The sequence below is a fragment of the Pristiophorus japonicus genome, chromosome 20, assembly GCF_044704955.1.
Source record: "Pristiophorus japonicus isolate sPriJap1 chromosome 20, sPriJap1.hap1, whole genome shotgun sequence".
NCBI classification, from domain to species: domain Eukaryota; kingdom Metazoa; phylum Chordata; class Chondrichthyes; family Pristiophoridae; genus Pristiophorus; species Pristiophorus japonicus.
The window spans coordinates 82,795,450-82,812,336 of record NC_091996.1 but is presented as its reverse complement, the minus strand read 5'-3'; the positions used below and the strand labels follow the sequence as shown (position 1 = coordinate 82,812,336).

Here is a 16,887-nt window from a genome sequence, read left to right as displayed (position 1 = left end):
AACAGTGGAAATTGAATTCAAGACGGAGAAGTGTGAGGTAATGCATTTGGGGAGGGCTAACAAGGCTTGGGAATACACATTAACTGATAGGACACTGAGAAATGCAGAGGAACACAGGGACCTTGGAGTGCATGTCCACAGATCCCTGAAGGTAGCAGACTAAGTAGATAAGGTGGCTAAGAAGGCATACGGAATGCTTGCCTCTATTAGCCATGGCATAGAATGGAAGAGCAGCAATATTATGCTTGAACTGTATAAAACACGAGTTAGAGTACTGCGTGCAGTTCTGATCACCGCATTACAGCAAATATGTGATTGCACCAGAGTGGATGGAGAGGAGATTTACGAGGATTTTGTCTGGACTGGAGAAATTTAGCGATGAGGCAAGATTGGATAGGGTGAGTTTGTTTTCAGAAACTGAGGAGGCTGAGGGGAGATCTTATTGGGGTGTATACAATTATGAGGGACCTTGTTTGAGTGGATAGAAAGGACCTGTTTCCCTTAGCAGAAGGGTCAACAGCCAGGAGGCATAGATTTAAAGTAATTAGTGGGTGGTTTAGAGGGGAGTTGTGGGCAAATCCTTTCACCCAGAGGATGGTGGGGCTCTGGAACTCACTGCCTGAAAAGGTGGTAGAGGTTGAAACCCTCACCACATTTAAAAAGTACTTGGATGTGCACTTCAAGTGCCGTAACCAAAAGCGCTACGGACTGAGAGCTGGAAAGTGTTCCTCTACATTTCTCAGTGTCCTATCAGTTAATGTGTTTTCCCAAATCACATATTTGCTGGATAACTATTTGTTGGCCGGATCGGACACGAATGGCTGAAACGGTCTTCGTCATGCTGTAAAATTCTACAATTCTATGATTCTATGATTCACTTGTCTTCAAGGGGTATTGGGATCATTTCTGGGACAGCAGGGACCTGTACAAGCGGATGGGTTGCACTTGTACAGGCGGCAACCAATGGTCTCACGGGAAGGTTACCCAGTGGGGTGGGGAGGTTTTACTGTAATTGGGCAGGAGAAGGGGTACCAGGAAATAGCAGCAGGGAGGAGAGACAAGGTGCGTGGAGAACTAGGTAGGACAAATAGCACCAGAGCCAATAATAGCGTAGAAAGAGCAGGAATTATATGGTGGAAAATACAGAGCATCTTGTTTGAATGCACACATGTTAATGAGAGGATTGTTACAAATAAGGTTCACCAGTTACAGATGCAAGTTGCCACATGGTGTTATTGTATAGTGGCTATAACAGAGATCTGGCTTAAACATGGACAGGAATGGGAGTTCAACATTCCTGGCTGCATTGTATTCAGGAGGGATACGGAATGAATAAAGACAGGAAGTTGAGTACTGACCAAGGATAATATTACAGTTCTACAGAGGAACGATATACTCAATGGTTTTATTGTGTTCCGAACACGGATGAGACTGCACACAGGGAGGTTAAAGTAACAGTGACCTCATTCTTTATTAAGACACTCAAGATTGAGGAATAGTCCTGAGGGGCTGGCTTATTTGCAGTGCTCTCAAAGGATGCAGGGATCCCTTGGGACTTCAGGGGATGCACTCCCTGGTGTCGGAACATGAGAGTGCATGCTTTACAGATACAGAATATCACTCCCCCGCCAAGGTCAAAGTGAAAACTATTTACAAGGTGAGCCTTTCTTTCCCTGGTGGACCGCCTCAGTACAAATGTCTGTTCTGGTGCCCTTGCTGGGCTGGCGTGTTGTTGGCCCTGCAGGGCTGCTGGGTGAGCCTGGCCTTGCTGGGCTGTGGGACGTGATGGGTTTGATTTCCTGGTCCGGGGTGGTGTCATTGATCCTTTGGGTGTGTGTTGTTGGCTCGAAAAAGGTGGTGTCTGTTGTGGGTTGTTCGGGGGAGTCTGTCAACTGCAGCCTCGTTTGGTCCAGGTGCTTTCTGCAAATTTGTCCATTGTCTAGTTTGACTACAAACACCCCACTCCCTTCTTTAGGTATCACCGTGCCCACGATCCACTTTGGACCAGGTCAATAGTTTAGCACATACACAGGGTTATTCAGATCAATTTCCCGTGACACAGTGGCGCGACCATCGTTTACATTTTGTTGCTGCCGCCTGTTCTCTACCTGATCATGCAGATTGGGGTGAACCAGCGAGAGTCTGGTTTTAAGTGTCCTTTTCATGAGTAACTCAGCCGGGGGCACCCCTGTGAGCGAGTGAGGTCTCGTGCGGTAGCTGAGCAGTACTCGGGACAGGCGGGTTTGGAGTGAGCCTTCTGTGACTTGTTTGAGGCTCTGTTTGATTGCTTGTACTGCCCGCTCTGCCTGCCCTTTGGAGGCTGGTTTAAACGGGGCCGAGGTGACATGTTTGATGCCATTGCGGGTCATAAATTCTTTAAATTCACCACTTGTCACTGACCAGTATGTCAGGCAGGCCGTGGGTGGCAAACATAGCCCTCAGGCTTTCAATGGTGGCGGTGGCGGTGCTTCCCGACATTATTTCACATTCAATCCATTTTGAAAAAGCATCTACCACCACCAGGAACATTTTACCGAGAAACGGGCCCGCATAGTCGACATGGATCCTCGACCATGGTTTGGAGGGCCAGGACCACAAACTTAGTGGTGCCTCTCTGGGCGTGTTGCTCAACTGAGCACGCACGCTGCATTGCCGTACACAGGACTCTAAGTCAGAGTCGATACCTGGCCACCACACTTGGGATCTGGCTATTGCTTTCATCATTACGATACCCGGGTGTATGCTGTGGAGATCTGAGATGAATGTCTCCCTGCCCTTTTTGGGTAGCAGTACGCGGTTACCCCACAACAGGCAGTCTGCCTGAATGGACAGCTCATACTTTCGCCGCTGGAACAGCTTGATTAGTTCTTGCATTTCAATGGGGATGCTGGCCCAGCTCCCATGCAGTACACAGTGCAGAGGATCTTGGCTGGTCCAAGTCCTAATCTGGTGGGGCGTGACAAGTGATTTATGATTTTCAAACGCTTCCATGATCATCAACAAGTTTGCGGGCTGCGCCACCATCAACAAGTTTTCAGGCTGCACCATTTCCACCCCCATGGTGGGCAATGGTACTGACTGAGAGCATCCGCACAGTTCTCGGTGCCTGGCCTGTGGCGGATAGTATAGTTATACGCTGATAGCATGAGTACCCACCTTTGTATGCGGGCTGAGGCATTAGTATTTATCCCCTTGTTTTCAGCGAACAGGGATCTGAAGGGCTTGTGATCAGTTTCCAGCTCAAATTTGAGGCCAAACAGATCCTGATGCATTTTCTTTACCCCGAACACACACGCTAATTCCTCTTTCTCAATCATGCTATCGGCCCTCTCAGCATTAGACAAGCTCCTGGAGGCATAGGTGACAGGTTGCAACTTCCCTGCAGCGTTAGCTTGTTGTAATACACACCCGACTCCGTACGACGACGCATCACATGATAGCACAAGTCAGTTACACGGGTTATACAATACAAGCAGCTTGTTGGAGCATAAAATGGTTCTAGCTTTCTCAAAAGCAATTACTTTATTTTTCCCCATACCCAGTTCTTACCTTTAACCAATAACACATGTCGGGGCTCGAAGAGGGTGCTTAACCCCGGGAGTAAATGACTAAAATAGTTGAGGAGTCCCAGGAACGACCACAGCTTAGTGATATTCTGTGGCCTGGGCATGTTCCTGATAGCCTCTGTCTTGGCGTCTGTGGGCCGAAAGTCGTCTGCCACAATCTTTCTCCCAAAAAATTCCACTACTGTTGCCATGAAGACGTATTTCGACCTCTTCAGTCGTAGCCCTACGCAATCCAGTCGCTGGAGGACCTCCTCCAGGTTTTGTAGTTGCTCATCTGTGTCCCGACCCCTGACCAATATGTCGTCCTGAAAAACCACCGTGCGTGGTACCGACTTGAGTGGGCTCTCCATGTTTCTCTGGAAGATCACTGCAGCCGACCGAATTCCAAACGGGCATCGGTTGTAGATGAACAGTCCCTTGTGTGTGTTGATGCAGGTGAGGCACTTCGATGACTCCTCCAGCTCCTGCGTCATATAGGCCGAAGTCCGATTGAGCTTGGAGAACGTCTTTCCTCCTGCCAGCGTTGCAAATAGGTCATCTGCCTTAAGTAGCGGGTATTGGTCCTGTAGCGAGAAACGATTAATAGTTACTTTATAATCGCCGCAAATCCTGACTGTGCCATCACTTTTGAGTACTGGAAGAATCGGGCTGGCCCACTCGCTGAATTCCACTGGGGAGATGATGTCCTCGCGTTACAGCCTGTCCAGCTCGATTTCCACTCTCTCCCCCATCATGTGAGGTACCGCTCGAGCCTTGTGCCGAATGGGTTGTGCCTCTGGGACCAAGTGAATCCGCACCTTCGCCCCAGAAAAGCTTCCAATGCCTGGCTCAAAAAGGGAAGAAATTTGTTAAGAACCTGGGTACATGAGGCCTCATTGACATGTGATAGCACTCTGATGTTATCCCAGTTCCGGTGAATTTTGCCCAGCCAGCTCCTTCCAAGCAGTGTGGGGCAGTCGCCCGTGACAATCCAGAGTGGCAGTTCTTGCACCGTTCTCAGTTTCGTGTAGATGGGGCTCAGGGGTGGTCTGAGTGCCTTGTTGCACCACAGTCTCTCAAACATCTTTTTATTCATGCCAGCGCCAGTGCCCAGTTCCATGGCTATGAGTCAGCCATTCAATTTTACATTTAGCATTATAGGTGGACATTTTGTCGAAAATGTGTGCACCCCATGTACTTCAGCATCTGCCTCCTCTCTGAGGCTCAAAATTGTTTTGATCCACCATTGACCAATCTTTCTCTGTCACGTGGTGGTTAGCAGAGCTTGCAGCTCGTCTGCAAGCTCATTGGAGGTGCCCCATTGTTCCACAGCTCTTACAAATATACCCTTTGAAGCGGCATGAATAGGCTGAATGGAAGCCTCCACAACGTCAACAAGCTGTGAATTGCCTTGCATTCATCCTTTGTTGTGGACTCTGAGTCATCTGGGTCACCTGAGGCCTGCTGGCAGTTGCAGGCTCGTGGTTTCTGCCCTGTACATTTCTGCTCGCAAACACAGTTCCAGTTAATTTATGAACATTGCTCGCACTTATGTGCTGAGAGATTTGTTGGGTGTTATCACTGGTGGACATAAACGTCTGTGCTATTGCAATGGCCTTACTGAGGTTCGGTGTCTCTAGAATCAAAGGTTTTCGTAGGATGGTGTCGTGGCCAGTGCCCAGTACAAAAAAGGTTCTGAGCATTTGCTCCAGGTAGCCATCAAACTCACATTGTCCTGCAAGTTGCCTTAGCTCGGTTACGTAGCTCGCCACTTCCTGACCTTCAGATCACCGGCACGTGTAGAACTGATACCTCGCCATCAGCACGCTCTCCTTCGGGTTAAGATGCTCCCGAACCAGTGTACGCAGCTCCTCATATGACTTATCTGTGGGTTTCACCGGAGCCAGAAGATTCTTCATGAGGCTGTAGGTCGGTGTCCCGCAGACCGTGAGGAGGACCGCTCTCCTTTTTGCAGCGCTTCCTTCTCTGTCCAGCTCATTGGCTACAATGTACTGGTCGAGTCGTTTGACATAGGCTTCCCGGTCCTCACCCTCCAAGAACCTCTCCAGGATGCCCACAGTTTTCTGCATCTTTGCGTTGGATTCGTATACTCGTCACCAGTTATTGTGTTCCTAACACGGATGAGACTGCACACAGGGAGGTTAAAGTACCAGTGACCTCAGTCTTTATTAACACACTCCAGAGTGAGGAACAGGCCTTAGCAACCGGCTTATATAGAGTGCTCCCAAGGGATGCTGGAATCTTTTGAGACTTCAGGGAATGCACTCCCTGGTGGCGGAACATGGGAGTGCATGCTTTACAGATACACAACAGGTTCAATGTCTGAATTTATTTGGTTAGAGTTTAGGAATAGAAAAGGAGCTGTTACATTGCAGGGCCTTTACTATCGACCCCCAAATAGCGAGAAGGAGATAGAGGAGCAAATTTGGAGGCAAATTTCAGATAAATGCAAAAACAATAGAACAGTAGTATTAGGAGACTTCAATTCCTCCAATATAGACTGGGGGAAACAGAGTGAAGGGCAAGGAGGGTGAAGAATTCCTGAAATATGTTCAGGAGAATTTTCTTAATCAGTACGTTACTAGGTCATGGGGACGGAAACAGTGATGGATCAATGTAGTAGGACAAGTAGAGTGTGTTTCAGTGGGAGAGCATCTAGGTAATAGTGATCATAATATCTGTAGGTTGAAGGTAGTTGTGGGACGAGAGAAAGAAAAATATATGGTGAAAATATTCAACTGGGAAGAGAGCCAACTTCATTGATTTGAGAAGGGATCCAGCAGAGGTGGACTGGAGCAAAGATTGGCCAGACAAACCATGAATGAGTAATAGCAGGGCTTAAAGGTAGAGGCACATTGGGTATAAACCCAGGATATTTCCATGAGGAGCAAAGATGGGGCATCCAAAGCTGCAACCCCCCGCTCCACTCACAGATGAGAAAGGAAATAGAGGTTAAAATAAAACAAAAAATTGGAGGTTTATGACACATGTCAGTTACAGAATGCAGGTAAAACCAGGCAGAATACAGAGAGTGCAGGGAGAAGTTGATAAAGGGTGCAAGAACGGCGAAGAGAAAGTATGAGAAAAGATAAGTGGGAAACATAAAAGGGAACACAATCTTTTTGATAACATATAAGAAAAGGCACTCCCTGCCTTCCTCCCTCTCTTCCTTGCTCCCTCTCTTCCTTGCTCCCTCTCTTCCTTCCTCTCGTTCCTTCCTTCCTTCCTCCCCTCGTTCCTTCTTTCTGCATAATATTAAGATTCAGACTGGCATCAGCAACTGGAATAGATTTGTCCAGTGGTCAATTTATTTATTGAACAGCGATATGAGGATTAATGATCAGACTATTTGTTAAGAAACACTAAAACAATACTGCAGTGGTGGAAATGTGAACCAAAATCAGAATATGCTGGAAACACTCAGCAGATCAGGCAGCATCTGTGACAATTACACTACAGGGACTGCAAGGCGTGGTGACTACAGGAAACAATATTGTTCAAATTCATAATCTTGGTTTTTTGCAAATGTTCTTTATCAGTTGTCACCCTGGAAAAGAGGACTCGTTTGACAGGCTTTACGATCGATGACACTGGAGTATCCCGTTGTCTCCTTACACTTTAAATAAGAAAAGGCAGCTGTGGAAATTCTTGTTAGGATTGTGAGACCTTTCTGAGTGTATAAAGGTGCACCATTTACCCTGGTCTTTGGGGCTTTATATGATTGGGAATTCCGCTGTTGTTGTTAAAAGTGTTGTTGTGCAACTTGTCATCATCTGTTTGTTCAGTGACTGCAATTAAACCCAGGCAGCAGGGGACAAGATTTTCTGACCTCATGGATTCTTACTCCTATAAATAAGGGGAATCTTTTCATTGTGGCAATCGGAGAATTGCTCCCAGCTACAGCACCAACCATCAAATCTTCGATTAACGCCGAAAGGGAAAGATGTCTCTTGGTTTTCTGATCAAGCTCAAGATTCTCTGGGTGATTAATGATATAGAAAAGATTTACTACCCAATCCTGGCAGCGGTTGGTGTCCCAGGTAAGTGGTTACCTGCAGCTGGAACCTCGGCAGCTGGAGATTAACAGTATATTATATCTTAGTCCATGTGTCCAGCTCATTATTTTATCAAAAAGGAGTTAGATGTAGTCCTTACTACTCGGGGGATCAAGGGGTATGGCAAGAAAGCAGGAATGGGGTACTGAAGTTGCATGTTCAGCCATGAACTCATTGAATGGCGGTGCAGGCTCGAAGGGCCGAATGGCCTACTCCTGCACATAGTTTCTATGTTTCTACGTTTCTATGTTTCTATCTAATTTCCACACATTACGGCAGCAACTGCACTTCAGAAATACTTTGTTAGCTGTAAGCGCCTTTGGGTTCCTAACATCTAGAAATGGACTTTCTATCTCTCTTGTGTGTGGTTGTGTATGTCAATGATTTAAACCTCAATATCAGTGGTCATGATTACGAAGTTTTCAGATGATACAAAATATGTCCATGTGGTTGATAGTGAGGAAGAAAGCTGTAGACTGCAGGAAGATATCAATCAGCTGGTGGGCTGAATAGTGGCAAATGGAATTCAATCGGAGAAATGTGAGGTAATGCATTTGGAGAGGGCTAACAAGGCAAGGAATAAACCTTAAATGGCAAAATACTGCAAAGGACTGGAGAACCATCATCGTCATAGGCAGTCTCTCGAAATCAAAGAAGACTTGCTTCCAATCTAAAAGTGAGTTTTCAGGTGACTGAACAGATCAATATGGGAATTACAGTCTCTGTCACAAGTAGTGCAGACAGTCATTGAAGGAATGGTTGGGTGGGGAGGCTGGTTTGCCGCACGCTCCTGGGCTTGCTTTCTGCATGCTCTCGACGACGAGATTCGAGGTGCTCAGCATCCTCCCGGATGCTCTTCTTCCACTTAGGGAGAACTTTGGTCAGGGATTCCCAGGTGTCGCTGGTGATGTTGCATTTTATCAGGGAGACTTTGAGGGTGTCCTTGAAACATTTCCTCTGCCCACCTGGGGCTCGCCTGATGTGTCAGAGGTCCGAGAAGAGCACCTGCTTTGGGAGACTTGTGTCGTGCATGCAGACAATGTGGCCTGTGCAACGGAGCTGGTCATGTGTGGTCATTGCTTCGATGCTGGGGATGTTGTCCTGATAGAGAACACTGATGTTGGTGCGTCTGTCCTCCCAGGGGATTTGCAGGATCTTGCAGCGACATCAATGGGGATATTTCTCCAGCGAGGAACAGAGGGACCTTAGAGTGCATGTTTGCAGATTCCTGAAGGTAGCAGGACAGGTCGATATGCTAGTTAAGAAGGCATATGGGCTACTTTCCTTTTTTGCCGATGCAGAGAATATAAGAGCAGGGAGGTTCTGCTGGAAATGTATGAAACACTAGTTAGGCTGCAGCAAGAGTACTGTGTAAATGTGTAGCCCCACATTACAGGAAAAATGCACTGGAGAAGTGACAGAGGAGCTTTACGAGGATGTTACCTGCACTGGAGAATATTCGCTGTGAGTAAAGTTTAGATAGGCTGGTTGTTCTCTTTGTAACAGAGGAGGTTGAAGGGAGACTTAATTTGGATGCATAAAATTATGAGAGGCCGAGATAGAGTGGACACTGACACCTGGGAGTCCCTGACCATAGACCACCCTAAGTGGAGGAAGTGTACTCAAGAGGGCGCTGAGCACCTCGAGCCACATCGCCAAGAGCATGCAGAAATCGAGCACACGTAGTGGAAAGAGCGTGCGGCAAACCAGTCCCACCTAACCTTTCCTTCAGTGATGACCTGTCCTACCTGTGACAGGGACTGTGGTTCTCGTATTGCAATGTTCAGCCACCTAAGGACTCATTGTTTGGGTGGAAGCAAGTCTTCTTCGATTCCGAGGGACTGCCTAGGATGATGATGAGGATAGGAAGGATCTGTTTCTCTTTGCAGAGAGGTCAATAACAAGGTGGCATAGATTTAAAGTCATCGGTTGAAAGATTAGAGGGGAGTCCAGGGGAAACCAGAGGCTTGTGGCAGTCTGGAGCAGGCTACCTACAAGTGTGGTGGAAGCAGAAACCGCCTCTACTTTTCAAAATCCAGAGACAGTTACGATTGAATTTCTGTGTTATGATTTAGATCCAAGCTCCACAAACTATCAGCAGAACATGTTTCCTATTTGTAGCTACGTGGACCATGACAACCGGACTCTCCCTCCGAATTCAAATTCTTCTCCTTTCAATGGAGATATCTTCAACCCTGACACTGGGCAGGGAACACAGCCTTCGGACTTCATGGTCACAGCTGCAGAGAACAGTATCTAACCCCCTGACTATACTGTCCCCTAACACATCCATTTTCACACCCTGCTCTTGAATGGCTTCCTGTAGCATGGCGCCATGGTCATTTTGCTCATATACCATGCAAACGTTGCCCTCATCCACACAGGCAGCAAGAACCTCATACATGCTGTATCAGTGCAAAGGCCGAACCTCCTCCAAGACTGCATTTGAATCGCAGTAACACCCTCTTGTCCCTGGCCAGTAACCACAATTGTAGTACTACCTGACGTAAGGGTTGTCACTGCCTCCTGGATCAAAGTTTCCAAATAAATCTCCCACTCTCTGATGACCCACAATGTCTGCACGTCGGACTCCAGTTCAACACCTCTGACCTAAAATTGCTCCAGATGTGGACACTTGCTGCAGACATAGTCATCCAGGATCGCGATGCTCTGCACAAACTCTCACATACTGCACTTGCGGTACACTACTTGCACTGCCAACCATATACATCCTTGCTTGATTTATTAAAGTAATTAAAATTTATGCAGTTAATTAACTTAACTTATTGTATAGTTTTAGCAAATGACGAGATCTAGCTAAAGTTATATATAGATTAATTATATTTTTAGCTGCAATAGAAATCACTACAAGAAATGGAGACAAAAAGAAACACTTACTTCCCCCTCTGCACGAAATTCTCATTGTCTCTAAATTGCAAACTTTAACACTCTGTTTACAAGCACTCTGTTCAAGACCATTCTATCCAGACCACCCTGTAGACCTTCTCCATTACCTTACTTGAAACAAATCAAAGTACTGTAAGTGCCTGGTGTTCAGTGAATAATGTCCATATTTTTCTCCTGCTCGCAGTTAACTTGATGACGATTGTGATCCTGTCTCGTGGAAAGTGCGGTCTCTCCAAATGTGTCACTCGCTACCTGGTCGCCATGGCAGCGGCGGATCTATTGGTCGTGATCTTCGATCTGATACTGAGGCAGATTCCTATAGTTTATCGAGAACTATTCACATTTGTGTGGGACTTTAGAGTATGTAACATTCACGCTGTCCTACTTCATGCCGCTACAGATTGTTCTGTCTGGTTCACCGTCACTTTCACCTTTGATCGATTTGTGGCCATTTGTTGCCAGAAGCTGAAATTTGAATATTGCAAGGAGCAAACAGCGGCTGTGGTTCTGGGAACAGTGAGTGCGCTGAGCTCTTTGAAGAACATTTTCTGGTATTTCCTGTATACAAGTCAATATTGGCTTTCTAACGATCCCTGGTTTTGCCGTGTGTCATTCAGTGTATCTCGCTCACTCGTCTGGACAATCGTTGAATTAATGCATTACGCTTTAACGCCATTTATTCCATTTCTTTTGATTCTACTGTTCAATGTTTTAACGGTCAGACATATTTTAGTGTCCAGCAGAGCTCGCAGTAGACTCCGGGGTCGGAGCAGTGGCGAGAGCCCCAGTGACCCAGAGATGGAGAACCGAAGGAAATCGATGATTGTTCTGTTTGTTATATCGGGGAATTTCATCCTGTTATGGGTGTTGTTTATGGTCTGTTCTATATTGAGACGATTGGATTACTTGGGATACCCTGTTTCTCTGCCCACATTTGTAACAGAAATTGGTTTCATGCTCCAGCTCCTGAGTTGTTGCACAAACACTTTTGTTTATGCAGTGACCCAGAGGAAATTCAGAGAGGAGTTGAGGAACGGAGTGGAATATCCCCTTGTGATGATGGTCAGATTAATTCGCTGAGAGGTCCCAATATTTCATAACGTTATCATGTATTTTTGTTTGATGTTCTATAGAATCCACTGTCTGGTTCATTTGAATCTTTGGCCAAGAGTTTTGTGGTTGTAATGATGATGATACTGTCATTGTTGGCTGTCATTACCCTTCTGAAATGGATAATAATTGCAGGGTTTTTTGCAAGTGCAGATAAATGCCGAATTCATTGAGTTGTGATCCGTCATTCCCTGCTCCACCATAGACTGTGCTGTGGAACTTCCCACTGCTGACAATCAGTGAAATCAATTGAATTGACAAAACATCCCCTTTTCTGCTCAAAAAAACGCTAAGAAGTTAAGTCTTGTTCAATGAGGTCTAAATGGGTTTTTAATGGTGTTATGCATAATAACTCATATTGAACAATCATTCTGGCCTTGAAAACTAATTTTACATTTGTGGAATTTCAAATTTCTCTAATATGATAGAATTTATTAGAGTTATAAAATATTTTTAATTTTTTTAATGACATTTCACCTTCTACCATAACCGTGTTGTGTACATCACCAATTTATTTGGCTCTCTGTAAAAAGTGAATGATAAAGGCTGATTTTTATTTCCTGGTTTGCTGCCTGTGACACTTCTTCAATATGTTTTGCTGCTTTGCAAGCTTGGAGTCATCACTACTGCCCGAGAGCATTAGATTCCTGAGACATTGGGACCGTTTCTAGGGGAAGTGGAACCCCTACAAGCCAGGTGGATTGCACCTCAACAGAGTCGGGACCAGTATCCTCGTTTGCTAGTGCAGTTTGGGATGGATTAAACCAGCTTGGCAGGGGGATGGGAAGTGAAGAATAGATTCAATGGGGAGAGAAGCAAAGTTCGAATTGGGCAGCAGAAAGTAGAAAAAATGAATTTGAAAGACAGAGGAAACGGACTGGAAAATAGAACATAAGGAAATTTGGCAATACTGAATGGGGGATCAAGGGGTATGGCGAGAAAGCAGGAATGGGGTACTGAAGTTGAATGTTCAGCCATGAACTCATTGAATGGCGGTGCAGGCTAGAAGGGCCGAATGGCCTACTCCTGCACCTATTTTCTATGTTTCTATGTTTCAATGTAAGGATTATAGATGATTAGGCAGATCATCGGAGAGCACAGATAGACACTTGGGAGTACGATATTATAGCTATTACGATATGGCTGAAAGAAGGGCAGGTATGGCAGTTCAACATTCCTGGTTATCGGGTTTTCAGATGGGATAGAGAGTGGAGTAAAAAAGGAGGCAGTGGTGAGGATCACAATATTAATGAAAGAAACAATTACAGCCGTGAGAAGGGATGATATGTTCGAGGGATCATCAAACGAGATCAGATGGGTTGAATTGAAGAACAAATAAGGGACAATCACACCACTGGGAGTGTACTATAGACACTCAAACAGTCAGAGGGAGGGAGAAGAAATAAAAGTAGATTATTTGCTGTGAAGTGCAAAAACTATAGAGCTGTAACAGAATCATGGACTCATAAAAATTTACAGCACTGAAGGAGGACATTTTGGCGCATCGTGTCTGCGCGGCCGACCAAGAGCTAACCAGCGGAATTCCACCTTCCAGCTCTTGATCCATAGCTCTGTAGGTTACAGCACTTTAAGTGCTCATCCAAGTATCTTTTAAATAGGGTGAGAGTTTCTACCTCCATTATATTTTCAGGCAGTGAGTTCCAGACCCCCACCACCCTCTGTGTGAAGACATTTCCTCTCATATCTCCTCTAAAGCTCCCCCAATTACTTTAATCCTATGCCCCTTTGTTCTTGAAACCCCTGCCAAGGGAAACAGGTCCTTCCTATCTACTCTATCCAGGCACCTCATAATTTTATACCCCTCAATAAGATCTTCCCTTAGACACCTCTGTTCCAAAGAAAACAGACCCAGCATCTCCAACCTTTTCTCAGAGCCAAAATCCTCCAGTCCAGCCAACATTCTTGTAAATCTTCTCCACACCCTTTCCAGTGCAATCACATCTTTCCTGTAATATGGCGACCAGAAATGCACACAGTACTCCAGCTGCGGCCTAACCAGTGTTTTATACAGTTCAAGCATAACCCCCCTGCTCTTGTATTCCATGCCTCAACTTATAAAGACAAGTATTTCATATGCATTCTTTACCACCTTACCTACCCGACCTGCTACTTTCAGGTATCTGTGGACCTGCGCTCCAAGGTCCCTTTGTGCCTCTACACTTTTCACTGTTGTACCATTTAACATGTACTTCCTTGATGTGTTAGACATCCCCAAATGCATCATCTCACACTTATCTGGATTGAATTCCATTTGCCACTGTTCTACCCACCTGACCAGTACATTGATATCTTCCTGCAGTCCTTAAATTTCACCTTCCTTATCAACCACACAGCCTATTATAGCGTCATCTGTAAACTTCTTAATCATAGCTCCAACAGTTAAGTCCAAATGCCATGGAATCATTTACTTCCACCTGAGAGAGAATAAGCGTCTCATCAAAAGATTTACATCAATGATCTAAACTTGAATGTAGGAGGTATGGTTCAGAAGTTTGCAGATGATACTAAAATCGGCTGTGTGGTTGATAATGAAGAAGAAAGCTGTAGCCTGCAGGAAGATATCAATGTACTGGTCAGGTGGGAAGAACACTGTCACATGCAATTTAATCCATACAAGTGTGAGGTAATGCATTTGGGGAGGGCTAACAAGGAAAGGGAATATGCATTGAGTGGCACGATACTGAGAAGTGTAGAGAAACAAAGGTATATTGGAGTGCAGGTCCACAGATCTCTGAAAGTAACAGGTCAGGTAGATCAGGTGGTTAAGAAGGCATAATGGAATGCATGCCTTTATTAGCCGAGGCATAGAATAAAAGAGCAGGGGGTTACGCTTGAACTGTATAAAACACTGGTTAGGCCACAGCTGGAGTACTGCATGCAGTTCTGGTCACCGCATTACAGGAAGGACGTGATTGCACTCGAGAGTGTACAGAGGAGATTTATGAGGATGTTGCCGGGAGTGGAGAATCTAAGCTATCAGGACAGATTCGATAGGCTGGATTTGTTTTCATTGGAACAGAGGAGGCTGAGGGGAGACCTCATTGAAGTGTATAAAATTATGAAGGACCTTGATATAGTGGATAGAAACGGCCTATCTCCCTTAGCAGAGGGGGTCAACGACCAGGGGGCATAAGTTTAAAGTAATTGGTAGAAGGTTTCGAGTGGATTTGTAGGGAATTGTCTTCACACAGAGAGTAATGGGGGTCTGGAACTCACTGCCTGAAAGTATGATAGAGGCTTAAACCATCACCACAGTTAACACGTATTTGGATGTGCAGCTGAATGCGGGTTACGGACCGAGAGCTGGAAGGTGGAATTAGGCTGGATGGCCTCTTATTGGCCGGCGCGGGCATGATGGGCCGAAATGGCCTCCTTCCGTGCTGTAAACTTCTATGATTCTGTGATTCGTTGTGAGACAAGTATATCTTCCTTCAGATAAGAAGACCAACACTGTGCATGGTACTTCAGGTGTGATCTCACCAAACCCTGTACATTTGTCGCAAGTCTTTTTACTCTTTTACTCGAACTGCCTTTGCATTAAAGGTCAACATGACAATTGCCTCCGAATTGCTTGTTGTACCTGCATGCTGACTCGATTTGTTTCCTTTACGGGGAAACCGAACTCTCCCTGAGCACCAACAGTTAAGAGTTTCTCACCATTTAAAATATATACTGTTGTTCTACTTTACCTACAAAAGTGAATAACATTATGATTTCCTACATTATACTCTATCTGCCACCTTCTTGCCTGCTCACTTAACCATTCTATATCCCCATGCAGGCTATTTGTGCCTTCCTCACAGATTACTTCTCCAGCTAACTTTGTATCAGCAACAAACTTGTATATTTTACACTCGGTCCTTCATCTCAGTAATTAATATAGCTTGTAAATAACTGGGGCCCCAGCACTGACCCTTGCGGCACCCCACTAGTTACAGCCAGCCAAGCTGAAAATGTTCCATGTATTCCTATTCTCTGTTGTTTGTCCGTTACCTAATCCTCTATCCATGATATTATATTAGCCCTAAACCGATGATCCCTTATCTTGCACACAGGACTGTAGAGCAGGAAATAATCCCATCAATAAATATCAACAATCCGATAAATATTATATTGCAACCAATCACCATGACACTAGCCATCGCCATGGATACCAGATAGCGAGTGATGAATTCGAAGAAACCACACTTTCCATAGCACAGGATCACAATCACCGTCAAGCTAACTGCGAGCAAGATAACAAAACAGTAAAGTTACTAAATAGCATCAAAACTGAAGTATCAGCGAGATGCATATGTATGAGATATATAATATTCTCCCCAGCTTGTGCTCTCCTCTGCTGAAGATGTAACTTATACCAATGCATAACATTGCGACTAGAAGACTCAGTGATAGTTCGACCCTCAGAAGATTCTACATGTGGGGAATTTCAGGTTAAATCTCCAAAGGTAATTCGAATCGTGTGAGGTCCATAAAATAGTGCAATGCCGAGCATAAATGGAACCAGAAGATAGGGCATCCCCACGGAGGCAGGAGGGTGGCTGAGGTATTAAATGGGAACTTTCACCAAAGAAGAAGACGCTACCAATGTCACAGTAAAGGAGGCATTAATAGTGTGGTTGGATAGGATTAAAATAGATAAAGAAGTGGTACTTGAAAGGGTGTTAGTGCCCGAGGTATAAAAGTCACCCAGTCCGAATTGAATGCATCGTGGGTTAGTGAGAGAAGTAAGGGTGTAACTTGCAGAGGCTCTGGCCACAATCTTCCATTCCTGCATGGATATGGGACAGGTACTGGCAGAATGTGGAATTCACTACCACAGGGAGTGTCTGAGACAAAGCGTATAGAAGAACTTGAGTTGAGGCTAGATAAGCATATGAGGGAAACGTGAATGGAGGGGTATGCTAATAAAGTTAGATGATGAAGGATGGGAGGAGGCTCAAGTGGAGAATAAACGCTGGCACGGACTGGTTGGGCCGAATGGCCTGTTTCTGTGCTGTATATTCTATGTAATTCACTGTAACTCACACACAGACTCATACGCTCACACACACATGTAGACACTCAGGCACAGACACACAAATAGACCTTCTGAAAAGCAGACATACACACTCAAAGGCACGTACTTAACTTCAACCTCTGTAATAACACGTTCCATATACAGTAAAATCTCTGCTAATATCGCACTGGAACCCCTGCTGAACACCCACCATTTTAAAATGCTAATA

The 16,887-nt window shown here is 45.3% G+C and overlaps 1 protein-coding gene across 1 annotated transcript; it reads left to right on the top strand.

Moving 5' to 3' along the window:
• Positions 1–7,509: 7,509 nt before the first annotated feature.
• Positions 7,510–11,608, top strand: LOC139232992 (probable G-protein coupled receptor 139). Its single transcript, XM_070863490.1, has 2 exons — positions 7,510–7,606; positions 10,713–11,608. Exons 1-2 carry the CDS (start codon positions 7,510–7,512, stop codon positions 11,606–11,608), a joined length of 993 nt encoding a protein of 330 aa, XP_070719591.1.
• The last annotated feature ends 5,279 nt before the right edge of the window (positions 11,609–16,887 follow it).